The 20338-nt window shown below is 37.7% G+C and overlaps 1 protein-coding gene across 1 annotated transcript in view; it reads left to right on the top strand.

Moving 5' to 3' along the window:
- Positions 1 to 19297: 19297 nt before the first annotated feature.
- LOC129776785 (protein dissatisfaction) overlaps positions 19298 to 20338 on the top strand; it is a 63680-nt gene continuing 62639 nt past the window's right edge. The window contains exon 1 of the mRNA XM_055782634.1: positions 19298 to 19714. Within this exon, the coding sequence (XP_055638609.1) occupies positions 19705 to 19714 (10 nt within the window). The 5' untranslated portion in view covers positions 19298 to 19704. The remainder of the gene's footprint in view (positions 19715 to 20338) is intronic.

Genomic DNA, 20338 nt, shown 5'->3' with positions numbered 1-20338 from the left:
CGGTAGCTGTTCTGTGTACCAGATCCTGACTATCAACCGGTGCATACACTCTATAAGTTTTCCCGGGCCTCCTTTGAAGAGCTCCGCTACGAGGCTATCCTTACCAACTGCTTTGTGGTTCTTTAGCTAATCAATGGCCTTAACTTCAGCCATCGTCGGAAGTGGTACGTCGTCGTTGTTCACTGCACCGGTGTGGAAATGGAGCTGCTTTATCGTTCTCGATAATCGCGGAAGTTCTTCAAGAAAGTAAACGCCTCGCACAAAGGCTTTGTGCCGCGGGTCGGAATGTGCAGGAACAAGGAAGGAAGCTTCTTGACGAAGGAACGCGAGGTAATTGAAAGATGGAGGCAACACTACGATGAACACCCGAACAGCGCGCAGGAGACCTAGACGGCGTTGAGGAGCGAGGCGTTTACTTTCTTGAAAAACTTCCACGATTATAGAGAACGATAAAGCAGCTCCATCTCCTCACACTCTTTCTCTATTCCAGGTGGCGTTTTTTCCCGAAAGAGATGTGTTTGCTGCCTTCGCTTTCCCGTCTGTATCGTTCCACGTTTTGTCGAGTCGCTCGTTGCAGCATGGCTGCACGTGCTGCATCCTTCTCGTTCAGGAGCGCTCGGCACTCGTCTTCAAACCATTCGTTCCGTTGTCCTCGTTGTTCATACCCGATGACGGTCTCTGTTGTGCTGCTAATTGCTGGTTTTAAGCTGTTCCAGCATTCATGGAGGGGTGCAGCATCCAGTTCTTCTACCCCCGGCAACTCGACTTCAAGACGCTGCGAGTATGTTGCAGTAACGTTCAGCTCCTGTAGTCGTCGTAGGTGGTACCGTGGTGAGCGCTGGTGTCTTATGTTATTGACGACTGACAGTTTAGAACGCAGTTTGACCATCACCAGGTAGTGGTCTGAATCGGTGTGAGCGCCACGATAGGTTCTGACGCCGATGATATCCGAGAAGTGCCGACCGTCGATCAAAACGTGATCAATTTGTGTTTCTGTTTGCTGTAGTGATCTCCAGGTGTAACGGTTCTCTGATGGGCGCTGAACCTATCAATTACCAGTCGGAACACCTCCTGTTACCCGACCTGAGCGTTCAAATCACCGATGATTATTATCGTTTTGATACTACCTTGATTGGAAAATTGGACAAGTTACTATAACTGTTAGAACCCTGAAAACGGATGCAGTTTTTAAAAGAAGAGCAGGGAGAGAACCAATTTTAGATCAGACCACTCACTAAAGAAGTACATATTTAACGACTGATTGAACTGAAGAAGTTTCATAAATGGTCTGGATAATGAGAATACTTCCCTAACCGAGAATCAGTGGAACAAAGCGATCGATCTGGAGAAGCTCCTGTTTCAACCGTTCAACCTAACTGAAACACTTCAGCTTGAAGAACTGATACCTGAAGAGATCATTTCTGGAATGAAGAAGTTTGATTTTCCGCCTTAATAAGATAGAATGGTCATTTGCAGATGGAGTTATACGGTCCATGAAGAGAAGAGAAAGTACACTGCTGGCTAACCCTGACTTGCTAATATTGTTAGCAGCAAATTACATCGATTCAAAAAGCAGAATTTAACTAAACGAGAGCCAATTAACGATGGCCAAGGAAGCACTATGGGAAACATCGGAACGGATGAAATATTTGTTGTTGACGAAGTAGAATGATGAACCTGTCGGCGAATTTTGCAGCGATAATCCTGAGTCTTAATCTTCGACAGAGAACACAGATTTTGATGCTTACTTGAATAACAAAAAAAAAAGACAAAACGACGTCACATCAGAAAAAAAATAAGGAAAATCTGCTGCTGAACATCCTTTAAAGTGAAATCCTAGCTTGTTTGCCACAGATTGAAAATATTTTAGCGTTTCTTGAGCCCATCATGTTAGCGTAGAAGGGCTGTTCTCTGATTTGAACATTGTGAAGTCAGATGTTCGAGCCTCAGTCACGGAAGGTTTGGCTGAAGCAATTCTGTTTTACGAGCATTCTAGCATTCATATTTCATTTAAATTCGATTATTTTGAAAGGCTCAGTTCTTCTATAGGAGCCTTGAACCACTACGACCATTAGTTTGATCTATTGTAGTGAAAGGCTCAGATAAATGATTTTTCAAAGGAGCCAAATTCTTAACTATATTTTCACTAGTATACTCCATGGTTAATAAGGTAGAAAACTGAATTGTGACGAGTTGGAGTCGGGCAATTTTTCTCCGACTCTACAACGCTGGATTTATCTGGAAAAGTACAGATTTTTTTTTGTTATTTTTGGTACAGATTCTGTACGGTACAGATTACAGATTTTCGTCATAAAGATTGGCACACGTGAATAAATTTCTTACTTTTTTGCTCAGTGTTATTACTTGGAATCACAAGAGATGCTTGATATGAAGGAAAGAAAATGTATCTGTGAAGCTTGATGTGAAGAACAGATCTGTGCTTCATGAATCCTTTTTTTAAAAAAAAAACGGATGGTTTCCCTGCATTTCTGCGCTTCGATGACTTGTTTCTAACCAGCTTACTATGCCTCAATCCTCAGCAACCTTCTATCGATTTTTTCTGAATATAATCAAAACAGAAGTAAGCTTCGAAATCGGCTCACGATGAACCCAATGTCCTGGAAAAAAAGGTAATGAAGATGGTCGAGTTTCGAGCAACATAGCATGCGCTGCCATAACTATTTCGCAAATAGTGACGTCAGTCGTTGTGTTTATCTTTGATTGCCCACCGCATCCATGTAAAAATGCTATTTTCAGGAAGTAACTTATCAATTAAAAACGTACATTTTTGTAGAGCTCCCGCTGAATATGAGGCTAATGTGATAGCGTGGAGTGAATATTTGTGAAATCACGTCGAAAAAGACGGATAAAAGTGATATTTCCATGAGCCATTTTCACTCCCCCACGTTCATAGAAACAAACGAAGTTCCATTATTTTACCGTTATGAAGTTTATGTTTCGAAGGCTCTCAGTATCGGTGTGTATGTTGTGAGATAATAATCGCCAATTAATCAAAATTTCACCGAATATGTTACTATTTTCAAGAACTAAGTATACGACTGCTCTCTGGACCTTTTTACAACATGAATAATCGAACTAAGCCACGATATAATTGTCATCTGTTAAAAAACAACCAGTTGAATGATTTCATGAGAATGTTGGCTCAAATTATCATGCAACCGTGAGTACTTCCAACATTGTTCTGTTTCTTCCATATACATTCCATATTGGATGCAAATAATAACGACACGATATTTTTCTTGCCAATACAGATACACTTCGCCTACTGCTCCACCTCTATATGTACCTCATTGCGATGAACCCAATTTTATGATAAAAAGATTTGATTCAAACCTTTCCCTTAAGATCTAATTTACAATAAAGTGGACCAAATGCTTGTAAATGTTGATGTAAATTTACAACAAATGCAGTATTTGTAGTAAGTAAATGAAGATATAAAATTATTAAGTGAATATAATATTTTGTTCGAAATAAATGAGTATTTTTCATGCTAATGAAACAGATTTTTCTCTGCAATGGATATTGTCGATTCATATGTAAACAAAAAGAATATTCTGAACTCAAGGAAGAAATATGAACGAGAAATCCCTGCTGCATGCACTCTTGAAGCATTGCTTCCACTACGCAAGGTTTATCGTGAGTGCAAGCTAGAAACGATTAATCGTCATTCGATACAACAGATGATGCAGCAAATAAAATGAACACCCTAAGGAATATTCAATTTTACTGCGTTCACATACCGCTACAATCCCCGGTTTCCTAAAAATATACTAGCCTAACTAAGTGTTGTTCAAGATATCGAATGATTTTTACTAGAAAAAATGAAACTTTCTTTAAAAGAAAAAAAATCGTCAAATCGAACATATTTTTAGTGTGCGGTTAAATACGGTTAAAATGATACCACATAGTGGTGGTAAAATGAACAAACACACATATCTTGCAAAACGGGATAGATTTATTGCGTTGCGTTGTTTCTTCTCTAAATTAGTTTAAATCAGAAATCAAAATACTCGTTCAGCTGCGAGATAAGTAGGGGAAATCAGGGTAAAACCGACACCCTAAGGATTTCCACATATTCCCAAGATTTACCATGTGTCTTCGACTTGTAATCGTTACAGAACCTCTCCAAGAACCATTCTACAGTATTTGTTGATCATTGTTTGAGTAGAGATCGAGTTTTGATAGAACCCAAAAATAGATGTTTTCGGGTGAAATAAATGGGAGTGCGGGTGAGATCGACACCCTGTCGGGTAAAACCGACACCTTTGAAGAAAATAATGAAAAATTGTTACAATAATTTTAAATTATCAAGAGGATATCTATATGCACTCGACAAAAAAAACTAGAGGAATAGAGTGCGAAGTCGGAAATTTTAAGTTATTTTTGACATGCTGTAACTTCGTGAAAAATCAACGCATACCGATTGGATGCGCATCATTTTGAAGCTTCAACTTTCAGGTATTAAAATATATTATGTACATATTTATATCTTGATGTGTGTAGGTGTAGTGGGTAACAATATCTGGAAGAAATGAAAAATGTTTTTGTTGTTTTTTTTCTCAAGAATATTCTGGGCTAACATAATTTATTGCTAACCTGCTCAATGGCAAATCCAATTAACCTTATTAACCAGCTTTCATTTGGTTCCAAGAACGTTCCTGTAGGACCTTCCCACACAGAGATATTTCAGTTTGAATGAAAAATTACTTCTTTGTCTTTCATGATGAATTATTCAATAAAAAACCACCGGGTATTCGGACTTCTCAATCCAGCGAGTAATGGCCAAAAACCTTGGCTATAAGTCGTATACGCTATGCAGAGATCAATTCAGGAACGCTGTGACCAAGTCACAACGATTGGAAAAAGCTAAAAAAAACTCCTAAATCGGGTGAAGCATCATCATCATACTAAACCTGTAATCTCTGATGAAAAAACTTCAATCAGGATCAAAAGGTGATTCGAACGAATGACAGAGGGCTTGCACCAGATCGTAGTCAGGTTCCAATCGTCATGTCAACGAAGTTTCCGACCAATATGATTGTTCTAGGCGTAATCTCCAGCGAGGGGAATGTAATGTCCCCGTATTTATTTGATCAAAAACTAAAGGTAACGGCCGACGTATACTTGAAGGTTCTGCAGATTGGTGTTGTCCCGTGGATAAAGGTAGTTGCTGCCGACCGTCATTTCATCTTTCAACAAGACGGAACACCTGCTCATAATGCCGAGTAAACACAGAAATGGCTTGCTGAAAATGTTCCGAAGTTTTGGGAGAAGGAAATTTGGCTCCCTAGCAGACCCGAAATCGATACTTTGGATAATTTTGTGTAGAGTATCACCGAGCAGGATAGCAATAGAACGCCTCACATCGCACTTAGGTCGCTGAAAGCTAAGATCATGGAGGTGATGGCATCTATGATTCGAAACTTGGTAAAACGTGCATGTGGCAGTTCCCGGAAGCGTCTATCAACAGTCATCGAAATGTGAGGCGATTTTTTTGAATAAAATAATTTACAATTCTCATATGTTACGAAATAAAACCACAAAACATTCATCGCATATATCACTGACTGGTGTAAATTTTCAAAAATATGTCGTTTACAGCAAAAATTCGTCACGCACCCTGTAGAGTCGTAATTGAAAGTTTCTAATACGTACAACAACGTAGTAAGAAACACAAGAGGCTAGGTTTTGGTTGAAGTGGCACATTTTTCCAGGGTCAAAGCCACAAAAGAACCTCTTGAAGAGCAACATGTGAAAAAGTAGATCAGTTTTAGAAAACATAACATTGTAGGTCACTATCCAGTGGTGGCTCATTTTGTCATCAAACAACAAGTAATTTCGAGTACAAATAATTCACTGAACTCAATCAAGATATTTGTTTACTTCTTCTAGAATATGTGAACAGTCGTTCAAACCGATGATTTGTCGGAGACAGGTTGGATAAAATAACCTTCAAGGGATATTCCTTAAATACGATGCGCGCAAAAGTACATCCGAATGGCTACCGAGAGGCCAATTTCTGTTATTGTTCATTATTTCTGCCACTAGGTTCCGTACAGTACCCTCAGGTATGCTGGCGGCGGCGCTTTCTCATCTCCTCTTGAAATCATTAATGCCATTCGCTTTCTTCTTAGTTACGAACTAAGTGGTGCGGACTCAATTCACTTCATTTTCAAGCAAATTCATGCATCTTTTCAAGTGATTTCTTGCAATAAATTCCAGATTCCAGATTTACAGATATGTTTGTAAATTCACAGACATATCTGTAAAATATTTTTAATTTTTGTTGCAGACTTTTTTGATATAACAATATTTCACAGGTTCATGAAAAATGAGAGGCTCTATACACCACATCAAATATATTTGACTCACCGTATGACATTTTTCCATAGTTTCAATACATAAAAAGTTTTCATATTTAGTTTATATCAATACACATGACGTTATATCTATTTTTGAGTCAACGTTTTTCATGATTTCATAAGTACTTTTGCCCTGACATCATTGCTGACGAAAGAGACGATACGATTTATCACGATGAATGAAAAATTGCATTCATTTACTATACATACTATACTACACTTCGAAATTTCATGACAGTGAGGGAACAGAGTCGAGAACCTATGAGAACTATCGATGAGACTGGTAAAACTTATCATATTGTAACTTCCTGTTAATGTCAAGAACGACCGGCGACAAACCAACTAAACCGAATAAGCGCTACCGGCGCCAAGCGAATCATTTTTTAGTAAACGTGTGGACGGCAAACATGTGCGTCGCTAATTTCCTTAAAAATGACTCTCCTAGAGGGGTCTCTTTTGAGCAAACGACAATGAGTTGATTCTCAAAGCTTTGACTGAACATCTTTGAGTAATATTAAGATTGACTACATCCAAGCGATAACGGAGATCGTTTCATGAGTTCATGAGCATCCCTTCAACCTTGCACTGTAAGCCTATACCTATCTATATAAATAAAAATGGAAAGCCAAATCTGTTCGTAAGCGGAAAATCCGAAGAAGGGATGGCCCGATTTTAGCCTTCTTTATTTTGTTGTATTTGTCTCTTCCCGTAGATCAATATAGTGGAGATCAAAACTGGAAAGTTTACGGAAAACTCTGGAGGAATATCGGAAAATTTGGAAAATTGAATTCCCATATGACGTAAAATTACATCATGATGAGCGTTGTTAGGCCATTTGATATTTGCACAAACGAAGTTGATCTTTGTTCGAAAGTGGAAATGGATTTTCAGACAAAACAATGCATTCCTATATCTTCTATCCATTTATCTATATAAATAAAAATAGTAAAAATGGAAGCCAAATGTGTTGCTAATCGCAAAATCCTATGAAGTAAAGGTCCCTTTTGAGTCATCTTCATTTTGTTGTATTTGTTGTATTCTGTCCATAGAACAATGTTATGATGAGAAAAAGTTCAGAAATTTGTTCTAAAGAATTCATATCAAAACAATAATTTTGGGCGGGACGAAGTTCGCCGGATCAGCTAGTATATATATATACAGCCATTCCATGCGTTCTAAAGGGGAAAAATGATTTTTCGGACCACCGCCAAATGACTTTTCGGATCACCTTTGAAAAATCATATCTCAAAAACGAAAAAAAATTGCATCTCTGAAATCGAAATATATTATGTAAAACAGCCTCATCTTTCAAGAAAAATATAAAAAATATAGCGCCCTCTAGTCCAAAGCCATGAATACAATAAAAAAACAAATGCAATCGATAATCGACAATCGATAAACGAAAATAAAATCAATTTTTTTGCAAGTTCAATATTTTTTAATAAAAAGCTAGATCATTGGCTTCATTTAGATATGTCGATAATCTAAAACGGCTCAGTGGTTCTCAGGTGAAGAATTTTTGAAAAAAGTCAGTTTTGGGAAAAAATGGGGGAAAAATATTTTTCGGACCATGGTCACTCTAACGAAAAAATCAAAAATACGTGTCTAATGTTTTGCGATAAAGAACAAAACTACAACTTTTCATCGAAATCTGAGAACCACTATATCGGTTTGGCATGGTATGGCTGTATATATACAAAATATACAATAATATACAAAACACAATCTTTCGTGCATCGCGATGCACAAAATATCAATGAATCTATGAAAATTAACGTTAAAAGACATTTCTACAGATCCGCACACTTTTACAGATATTTCCACATTTTTAACCGATTTCCACATATTTTTACAGACTTTTCTTAAAAATCATCTGACAACTCTTCGTTCCACTTTTTATCGAATGTTTTCAAATCGCAGGAGTAAACATTTACGTGACTGTGACTTCGTTTGTTTTTATTTCGTTCGGAGAAATATTATATCAGGGAAAGTGGACATTCAAAATGCGTTGCTCAGTGAAAGACTGTCCGAATACGAGTGAAAATGTTCACGTTAGCTTTTATCGTATACCCTCGGAAACGTTTATTTGTGAGGCTCAATCGCAGAAGCTTTGCGGAGCCGCTTATTCATTTTTTTTACATTATTTAATCTCGAATCTACGGTTATAAGGATTCGACCGATTACTCGCGGTTTACTCGAGGTTAAGGGGGCAACAACTGTGTGGGACTGGTCAGGTTTGAGAAATGGAAATTGGGTAAAGTTATCTCAACCGAGAGTTTCCAACGGTTATATGAACATTTTAGGAACCAAATGAAAACCAAATCAAAGCAAATCAAAGTTAATTGAATTTACTATTTGGTTGGTTAGCAAAACTTGCGTTAGTCCATAAAATCATCTGAGTGAATAAAAAAACGTTTTGATAGCAGTTAGTTTGGCACTGGGGTTGAAACTGAACAAAAACGAATTAACTATTCAGAAGAAAAGGAGATAATAAAATTGTTTTCAAAACAAAATGTTTGTCTTTTGTCGACGGAGTGTCCGTCTTACCCGACTTGATTAGTGTTATATTTTTGTCAATATTGCTGGAGTAAAAATGAGAAAACTTGACCGCTGATTCGATAAACTTGAAGATAAGTGATGGTGACACATTCATGTAACGAAAAATACCCCAAAAAATTACTCGATAACAATGAGAGCCTTATTTTCTGCAGACGAAAATTTACATCGAACGGCTCTTGCTTTCTTTTTCATTTTCATTTACAATTTTAACAGAAAGTCAGCTAGGTGTACAAAGTAAGTGTCAAAGGTATTGTATTGTACAATGTATTGCAAGTTTGTACATCATTAAAATTCAAAATAACAATGTAATTTATCAATTATACAGGGATGTCCGTCCTTCCCGACTTTCCCCTTCATTATCTAAATACACTCGACAAAAAAATTAGAGGGACAAAGTGTGAAGTCGAAAATTTTAAGTCATTTTTGGCATGCTGTAACTTCGTGAAAAATCAACGCATATCGATGGAATGCATATCATTTTGAAGCTACAACTTTCATGTATTAGAATATTTTCGTACATATTTTTATCTTGGTGTGTGTAGGTGGAGTGGGCAACAATATCGGGAAGAAATGAAAAATCGATTTTTATTTTTTCAAGCATATTCTGGACTAACACAATTTTTTGCTAACCAACTCAACAGAAAATTCAATGAACATTTTCAATTTTCAACAAGCTTCCATTCGGATCCAAGCACGTTTCTTTAGGACCATCTCACACAGAGATATTTCAGTTTGAATGAAAAATTATCGGAAGTACAAAATCCTACGCGACTCTCAGAATAAAAGATTTATAACTTTCGTCTTACTATAACGCTTCGGAAAATAATGAGCATCTGAAAATCACGCTAAAACAGTAAAAAAGGATGATTAACTTTTTCATTCATATATCCCAGAATATTGAATTTTGCTGCTATATAACTGTCATCACATCTATCGATCTCCTTCGAGCGAAAGCACGCAAGCTCAACAAAATTCGATTACGCGTTAATCTGAGTGTGCACAATGTACATACGAGAAAAGAAGATATTACGATTTATAGGTCCTCCCGAATCGAGTGCCGAATTCGATTATCGGGCAAAAATTGAAAAATAATCTGTTTTTGTTTAAACATGTTTGAACCTTATGATTCAAATACGTTTGTTAGTGCCAAAAGTTTAACACACTTACTGCTGTAACACTTACTTTGTTCCGAACGATAAAAATGATACACTCGTACTTCCCTCCATGTGTCTCCTCCGCTCCTAAGGAAGTAAAGTGGCTCCCATTAAGGGCGCCCGGACTTACAGAAAATCGCGATAATATGACACCACAATGGCTGCAAAATTCCAGCGCTACCAGCGATAATGATTATCACGATGATGGTAAATGCTGACGAATGATGGCAGCGGAAGCTTCAGCATTGGCATGGCAAACAAACATTTCCACGGTCGCGTGAGGGATCGTTGTCACTCTCAGCCTTTGTGCGGCCAGGGGGGTTGGGTTGTTTTCGAAACTGCTTCGGTGAATATTCATCTCACGGTGGCAAAGAGCAGCGGTTTCCCTAACCCTCGGAGCCACCACCCCCATAACAATTCCGGAAGGAGGAAAAAAATGTTTGCTGTAAGGATTTTCCTAATTGAGTTAGATTTGATTTATTTATGGTAATGAAGGATTTGAAATACATTTGAATCATGGCCTTTGGGAATGAAACCCAGCAAAAGCTGCTGTAATGATGTTCTTATCACTCGGGGAAAAAAACACGACGAATTCGCACCCTAATTGGTTTCTGTTCGAATGGAGAGCTGAGTAAAAGGAAGCGGAAACCACCTCTAATTAACACGTAAAAAGTGCCATTCGCCGACTGATAATAGGCGAAGATTCGGGAACGTACTTCCGTGTCATGAGAACGAAACCAAAAGAGTAGCAGTATTGCTGCATGAAAGCGTTTCTCATTAAAAGCAACAAGGAAAACTTACCGTGATGAACAACCATAAAACCGACCGCTACAACTTTGGCAGCAGCAGTTACAAATCCCACCAAAGTACATCATCCTCGAGCCTCAAAACAAGTCGGTCCAACACCGAGAGCACCGATCCAAATCCAGATGTTCGCAATTAATCATTCTTACCTTTTGTCTGAAACAAACAAACATTATAACTTTCGGATGTTCTCTAATCTAAGGCCAAGGAGCTATCCGGACATCACCGTGGCAAGCGTAACGATAGGTCATCATGGGCAGCTTTCATCCTTCGAGCGAGGGTGGAAAAGACGGTTGTTGTGTTTCGCATCAATTTAGCACGCCATGTCGAGTGCGGTCAGGACACGAGAAACGGCCCACCTGCAGAGACACCGTGGCTTAACCACGCATTTCTCTTCTTCACTGTGTTTCGGTGAGGCGAACGGAAAGCCTTTGCAATGAGCCAGCATCTCGTAGTCCGAGGAAATTGTGGGATAGCTCAGGCAAGTTTCGTGTAACATAAAATCGAAAACAGTCGAAATCGAAATTTAACAATAACAATTTCACATACCAATTTGAATTATTTGAAAGAATATTTCGCAATGAGATGATACAACATATTCCAGACCCCTGTCTGGAAGGTCGAAAAACAATGCATTTTCGTGATTTTTTTTTTCGGATGTTAGGAATAAAGTGAAGTGTCCGGGTATTTCGGTTATTGTTTAAGGTATATTTGAAGCTGTATTTTCCATTTTTTGAGAGCACGAATAACGATTATTACGCTGTTGACAACTGGATGCGTAAATGCTGTCTGAAAATCGGTACCTTGCTGGTGGTATCGGTTCTGAAGCAACGGAGTGTCGCAGAATGAATTCCAATGATTATTTTGAAACTTTGGAACAATACCTAACGCGTTACATAGGGGTTTTTGAAAATTTGAAAAATTTCCAAAATGGCGGCCATTTTTGTTAAAATGTGTTTTTTTATGAAACATCGCTTTTTAGAAGCTCACAAAAAAAATAGATATCGAAAAACGGCTATGTAACGCTGTAGATAATTTATTTTTACATGCAAAAAAAAAAATTCAGCCAAATCGGTCAAGTAGATCCTGAAATATCAATTCCACCAACTGAAAAAACATGGTTCCGAGAAAAACGCGTTTAAAAATTCATACAGCACTACTATATCTCTCGAGGTGATACTTTTGACTGTAACTTTCCAACGAAATCAAATATCGAAAAATCCTTCTAGGACAACACTTATGAGGGCTTAAGCTTCCCAAAAATACAAAAATAAATCGAGTTTTTCGACCTCACCTTGATTTCAAAGGTGATTTTTGAATGATTTTCCCAATTTCAAGTAGTTTTGAAGCTTAATGTGAGCTTTCAGATCTTCCAACATCAAAAATATAGGTTGCCAAAGCGTTCCCGTGGCCGAGTGATTAGCATCACACATTATAAACTTTTTCCTCTTTTTTCCAAAAATGACTTTTTTCAAAAATTCATTACTTTTGAACTACTGGACCGATTCAGATGATCGACATATCAAAATAAAGCCAATCACCTGGTCTTTTAAAAATATTTAATTCTGCTTTCGTTATTATTGGGTCCATTTTCATAATAGGATCCATTTTCATTTATATTTTTTGTTGGAATGTCCTGCGTCTATAAACGGAAACCAAATCGCCAAAGGTGGACTGTTTAGAAGCTGACTGAAATCAAAAGTAAAATAGTTGATGGTCTGTCGGTTTATACTACTGAAATGCACAATATTTGTGATGAATTCAAACCACTATATGTCCATATTACCCTCATCGAAAAAAATGTTGAACTTTACGGTCTCTTTTAATTTCAGTTAGAAACATTGAAAATCACTTTTTTCTAAAACATTTGGCCGATTAGGTCGAAAAACAGTATAAAGCTGCATCTACTATTCGTACAATCACTCCTCATAAGTTCTTGATAGGGTTTAGATCTGGTAAACAAACTGTCCAGTCCAGGATCTGAAGCCCCTATTCAATAAACCATGCGTTGACTTTCCGGATTTTAGAAATTGATGTCAAATTACCCAATTATCACGGTGTTTTTGATCCAAAAACAGAAGTAAACGATTCTGAAGAACTTTATGGCACTTCTGACTGTACATTGGTGTTGATGGTAGGCTATCTGAACCAGGCCGTTTTGAAAATATTTTCCTCAAACCATCAAACTCTGCCGCCCGCAAAGTTACGAGTTGAAAAATTACATGACACGTTCCGTAAGTTCTTCCAGTATGAAGAAATTCTATTCAAGTTGGATTTTTTTTTATCAGAGAAATTCTCCTGATATAGTGGAACCCATGGGATTAGCTTCTACATTAGTTTTTAGATCCACAGCTTAGGAGTTGAAATTTTTATGGTTTGGGGAGAAGGCCAGGTTTAGGCAGTTTACCATCAACATGAATGAACAGTCAGAAATGCAAAGAAGTACTTCAGAACCATTTAATGCTTGTAAAAACAATGTGAAAACAAAAACAATTTGATAATTGGGTAATCTGGCATCAATTTATCAAATCCGAAACGTCAGGGCATGGTTTAATGAATAAGGGCTTCAGATCCTGGACTGGTCAGCTTGTTTACCAGATCAAAACCCCATCAAGAACTTATGAAGAGTGATCGTACGAATAGTAGAGGCAGCTTACTAGCAGTATGAGTGATTTGAAGAGCTTAAACGAGCAGCATCCTCTGCGTTGAACGAAATGCACAGTACAACATGGCACAGCTTCGCACCAAAATCACCCCGAATGGGTTATTTGAATTGATTGAGAACTAAAGATGACCTACGAATTAGAAACTTATTGCAATTCATGTGAAATTGACGTTAATTTTGTGAAGGAGTAAGAGTTCTTCCATCTGGTTCTATAGTTATGAAACACTGAAATTTTAGTTTTTTGATTGTTTCGCGCCTGAACACAACAATAAAGTTCAAATGACCAGTCTTTTAAATGCAGATAGTTGTTATATCCTACACTATATACTTCAATTCAACCGACATCTTACATATCTCTGGAAACTCAGAAAAAATGAGTGGTTCTATAGTTGTGAAACGCAGTATATTGAATTGCTAGAAACTGCATTAAGATGAAGGTGGAAGGAAGCCATTGTAGTAGTATAGGTAAAAGCACGTGTTTTCATGGGGTAATAGTGTTTGTGAGAGAAGAGCAGATCACACATTTTGTTTTGATTTTCGTACGTGAATATATCAATCCACTTATCAGACTGTGTGGCGCTTCAAAAAAAAAAACAATTCAATACTAAAGTAAAATGTATGAACGATGTGTTCCGATGAACAATTACAAATGTAAGTATATATAGAAGGTATATTTGCATATGAAGTAAAATTCTGATCATACGTGAGCGGAACATGAGTAAATTCATAACACAAGCGAATTGGGGCTGTTTTGGTATTAACAAGTTCTCCCGTACAGTAACAAGATGTTGATAATTCCCTAATATTTTCCTTCGTTGGTCGTATTTTTTTCACTTATTCACATTGAAGAACCTCAACTCTTCTCTTCGTTAGCCGAAACATCTTGATTGAATGTAATACTTTTCCGTTTATTATTTTTGACACCAGAGGCAGTCGTGACAGTGTTCCGAACTTTGCAATACAATTGCCTTAACCAATGTTAAAGTTGCTAAAACTCACATTATAGACCCATTAAACGTATAATCAATAATTGTATTGATATCAACACAATTTCATTTGATTGATTTTCATGACATGAAACGCTATGACTCAGGAATATCATTTTATTGGGTGGTTTTTATAGCTGTTTCGATAATGTTGTCTGCCATCAGTGGCGAAAAAATAACGATGCGTTCACCAATACAAACAAAAACATTGCGGAAAATTGAAAAATTAAAATTTAACTTTCAGAAAAGTAGCTCGAGTTTTTCGATGTTTTACATTCTACATTGCGACGGCAGATGAAAATTTCATATCTTGTGAGTAATCGATCAGAGTTTGATTGATATCACTTGATGGGAAGTGTGCGAAAACAACCATTTTCTTCACACTGGTTCGCAAAATTATTGATTTTCGGACGAGGGGTGAGGAGGGGGAATGAAAGAAATGAGTGCCATTGTAGCAGCCATTTGTGGCTTCCTTCCACTTTCACCTTAAAGTTTTGGGAAACATGAGTTTCCAAAGATATATTTGAAGTACTTCTCAACATGTCCGTATTACCCCCACCTTCCCTACGAGGAATGGTGATTCTAAAAAGAGATTGCTGGTGTGTATGTTCTTCCGGCAGATCAGGTAGGTGAAAAAAGTTTGAAAATTTCTTGGACAAGAATTTTATACTAAAAAAAAGTAGTACAAAAGACTCGAAATATCCTAAATAGTTCCTCGATTGGCAATCAAACTATAGCTAAGGACTGAAACAGAACGCTCATGTAACGCCTGGAATAATGCATCAGATAATTTCTCAAATAGACTGCCTTCGAAAGAAGTAACTGCTTTTTCTGGAACAGCATAAGGTTGATTTTTTTCCTGTCACTACTTGGAAAGCTGCTACTATTCAAATTCGATAGCAGCAGTGGCACAACGACGCTAAGGTTCCCAAGGGTTGGAATCCAACCAACTCCGTGGAATTAAGACCGATTGAGGAGTACTGGATTGTGAAGGACAAACTACGGATGGAAGGTGAAACTGCAAGCAACGAGAAGGAGCTCAAGCGAAAATGGAATTTGGCTGCCAAACATGTGGCAATGGTAGTTATGGTAATTGATAATCGAAACATGGCTAAATACTGTGCAATGGATAATAATATAAATGAATATGTTTAGGATGAACAGAATTAGTTGGTTGGTTATGCGAACAATTTTTCATCAAAACGATTGATTGTCCGTAAAATTTGACCGACAGTTGCAAAAAATAAAAATAAAAATATATACTGTTTGATTTCGGATGTTTTACGGAATGTGACTACTTTCTAGTCGAATTTATAACTGTTTTCTATTTACACAATTATTTTAATTGGGAGCTGGGGCCGACACTGATATTGTGCAAACGCTCTTGATGCGGGCTGAATGGAAAGCATAGCAAGAAAAAATCGGGGCTCAACGTGTTAAAAGATGAAATGCACGAGAGCTTTGTAGAGTACATCCAACGAGATATTGTTACAGGTAACTGAACTAAAGTGCCTTATAAATAAAAGTTCGGAGACTAGGATAGACCTTTGGCACAGTTGTGTTAGTGTGTTCCGCCGAAGTGCTACCCCTGTACGAAGCACTGCGCCGAAAAGTATGCAGATCGCACTGGTGTGATCGAAGAGCAGTAAGAATTTCATGTCGTTTAAAGACGACGCTCGTACACACAGCTCGTCGCGCGGATGACGTCTATAGACGACATTCGTAACGAAAGGGTTAAAGATACACTCTAGGTTGTTGGTACTTTCTGACAGCTCGATATTCTTCCATTACAAGTTACAGATGCTATCATAAAGCCTCCAGCTTCGGGGCGTAATCCTTCAAATTATGCATTTACCATCATCTGAACTGGTCAGCTTTCGCACACAAAACGCAATCGAGAACGTATAACGAGTGATCGTATGAGGAGTAGATGTAGATAACAAGCAGAATGGAAGTATTGAAGAGCTTGAACGATGGTCATTTCTTGAATCGTCGGCCGAACGAAGAAATGCAGTTTTGATACTTTGTCCTCTACTCCCATCCGGCTTGTTTTCTGCATCCACACTTTGTACGATCAATTCCACGGGTTCTCGATTGAGTCTGACTGACAACTTTGTAAGGAAGAGGAGCTTGTAAGAGCAACGCAGGCCATCAACGACGGATTTACTTTGCACAAAGCATCAAAGTGTTTGAAAATACTCGAACAAGAGTGAAGAGTTCATGCAAAATTCGTCGGTCGCATCCAAAAATCACATAGAACCGTTTTTTCACCTCAACATGAATTGGAGATGGTCAATCTTGTTCTCGACCTGCGAAATCAGCTATATGGTTTGACGGGGAATGGCATTTGATTTGGTCGAATAAAATTAGTTTACTGATCCGTTCAATCTCAAAACTCGCAAAGCCGGAAGGGATTGATTTGGCGGATTCATAAAGTGCCTAAAATGTCACATTCAGCAATCCTTGATAACGAATATCTAGGATATGCTACATGTTGAGTAACGACATCCTTTTGTACCATAAAAATTCGTAGCTGGAAAAGGAATTGCATGGTCTCAATGCAATTTTTCTGGTCTGGTTTCCGGCCAAGACACCTGGTATCGATCCCAAAACACTGCTACTGACTGAAATGTTATCCTGATTTACTTTACATAAACATGAGTATTTTTTTTTTTTTTTGATGAAACACACACATGACCAAATTATTCCACATCAAATTTTAATGTCATCTCTTTTATTTCATATAATGATTTATCATTATTGATTGAGAGAAAACAACTGTAGCTCAGTGTACAATGTCAGATGTTGTGGAATGTAAATTTTTTTTAATATTAAAATCAATTTTTGAGTAAGATTTTTTAACAGTGCATTTAAATTGTTATTTTCTCAAAATAGTTCATTAATCTTCTTACATCTTTGTCAAACATCGTATTTTGATCAGACATCTGGATTTCTACGATTACGATTTTTCAAAAGAAAGATCAATGATTTTGAATACGCAATTTCAAAAAATCAGTCGTTATTCAAACTAGTCATAAGATAATGAAAATTGAAATTTTGGGTAGCTCCCATCATATGTACCAAGTTTCAATAAAATCGATGAGAATCGCTTCAAAATTTGCTGGTTTTGCGTGCATTTGCTCCATGATAACATTTTTTGTAATATAATGTTTCGATTTTTAATTACAGTCTTACGTTCGATGAGAAAAAATACTTATTGTGATCATTACGAAATCAAAGACCTCATTATTCCAAAAATGGACAGTTGATACAAATGCACCATATGTTCATTTCTTTAAATGCAATTGTGAGACGAATGGGTTCAAGTCTCTTCAGTTAAACGAACGAACTATCTGACTGACTAAATTCAACTTCAATTAAACATTTTAGAAAGAATGAATGCAATCTACAAGTGTAAAAAAGCTAGATGTGCAGAAGTTTGAATCTAATACACCATATTCGAACTACCAATAAAATAATAAGAAAATAAACGAAATAAATGTTACGCGGCATATACGCAATAACGGCAATAACGAAAATTATAATAACATATGCCCCACATATTGCAAGGACTTTCTGTATCTAGTTATAGGAAATAATAAAATACGATAGGATAGTCATTACAGAGGCCCCATGCTTTGGCCAGGTTATGGAAACCTTTTCCATGCTTTGCAGATTTAATACATTCCCCTTAACAACACAATCTATCAAATACTCTCCCGTCAGTCGTGTACTTGAGGGGCAAATAAAGAGCGTACGAATCAATACGTGCAGGACTCATTGCCAGGAATTGCCAGGGACGGAGAGGATGTGGCTCTCCGCATTAGCCTTGACATTCGATTCACAAACAATGTATGCCCACTAAAGGTAAAATTTTCACACTGCACTCAAAACACAGCCGTGGAAAGAAGAACAAACTTCACAATAGGATAAAGCCAAATTTTTGTCCAGATTGTTTCCATTCCCCCTCTCCGTGGTAGTAGCAACTATCATCCTTTCGCTTGTAGTATTCGTGTGTAAAATTGACGACGGTGTTGTCGTGTTCGTGCGAACGCATGTTCCCAGCGCAAGTTTGATGAATGAATGAATGAATGAGCGTAGTAATACGAGAAATTGGAAGAGAAAGGCTCCGCCTATTCGGGAGAACCATTCCAGTGCTGATATCCTTGCTGGCCAGGAAATCACAGCATGGAGATTTCGACTCGGTTCGCCACGCCCTCTCCCGCTATGTACAGCATGAATGTCACATGTTTTATTTTATATGTTGCAAAGTTGCAATATTGGGTTGTAAAGAAGCGAGAAGCGCACAGCGGGTTATCAGACTGACTGGCTGGTTGGTTGGTTGGATGCTGCGGTTGGCTTGAACAGTGCGCCACACCAGAGCCTCGAACGGCTGCGATGGGAAAATGACATTCGAAGGGATGAGAGGAAAAAAAAAGAAAATGACTGACTGCTGTTGGATTTTGTGTAGATGCGCCAGTCAGGGCCAGTGCGGTGACACAGGATGGGAAATTGAACATAAGGAGATCCGAGAGCAAGGATATAGCGAAGGGAGTTGGTTGTGCTCCTGGAACGATGTCGATGCTGGACTGACTGGGGAGAAGATGACGATGCGGGGTGGAAAGAGAGGATGGCGTTACGGTTGAAGTGAGATGCTGATGCCGGTGGTAACTGTAGCAAATGTGAATTGTGATGAAGTCAATACAGCATCAGTCGGTAATCAGCTTCTACAGTTTCTGGCTGTGCCTTTGCGGGAAATCTGGATAGTCGGAGTCAGTTGATCAGGAACAATCGAGGCGGTGACACCAGTCTACTTCCTGTTCCGGGACGTGTGCTATCGGCGGTCGCTACGGTTTGAGTATTTTTTTGCGTCGGGTGTGTTCTGGATTCTGTGCAAGGAATGTTGTGAGGAATTCCAACTGTTTTTGTGCGTGAAATAGTGCGTTTAGCGGTTTGCTAAGTTAAGTCAATAAGTTACAATAGCGTGCGAGTTGTGATATGCTTTTACGAAAAAGCCATCCTTGATGGAAGTGAACGAAGCAGTGTCAATAACAACACCAAAATTGCAATAATTTGATTGATGTTCGGAGCTACAAAAGGTCAATAATAAGTTAGTCACGTTGGATTTCAAGCTTGTTTGGCAACCACGAAGAATGGGAACAGGTAACAAGAGCTTCTGAGAATTATTCACTGACAAAATGTGAAGAATGTAACTATAATAAACATATTTTCATACACATCATTCAATAATACAACGAGAAATGTTACATAGCGAATTTTTGAACTTCTATGGAATACCGTTTGCGTAAACAAGTTATTCCAGTGTTAACAATAGCCGCTTCTTACTGACAATTTAAACAATATGAACATACGTGACAGGGACCATGGTTATACTAAAATACATCGAGCTGAATAAAATATAACATGAAAATCGTCATCGAAATCGTCATGTTATCGAAAATTCATTATTCAACAGCATCCCATGTTCTTTATTCAAACTATTTGAATAATTCAAATGAATATTTGTGGATACATGTTGAATATTCAAATGAATATTTGTGGATACATGTCCATAAGGATTGAATAAATTCAATCTGATATTTGTGAGTAACACAGTGCCAAAACAGCAATGCCTAAGATAAATAACGATATTGGCTTTGTACTAGGCAGGAGTAATCAAGTTGTTATAGTTTTATTTGAATTATGTATATTATTTAATTAGAATTTTTAATATCACGGAAATCGCTCTCTTTAGCCCACTAACACACAAAAACGTCTGTCCTTAAT

Source organism: Toxorhynchites rutilus, chromosome 3 (assembly GCF_029784135.1).
Source record: "Toxorhynchites rutilus septentrionalis strain SRP chromosome 3, ASM2978413v1, whole genome shotgun sequence".
Taxonomy (NCBI): domain Eukaryota; kingdom Metazoa; phylum Arthropoda; class Insecta; order Diptera; family Culicidae; genus Toxorhynchites; species Toxorhynchites rutilus.
This window is presented reverse-complemented; position numbering and strand designations above follow the sequence as displayed.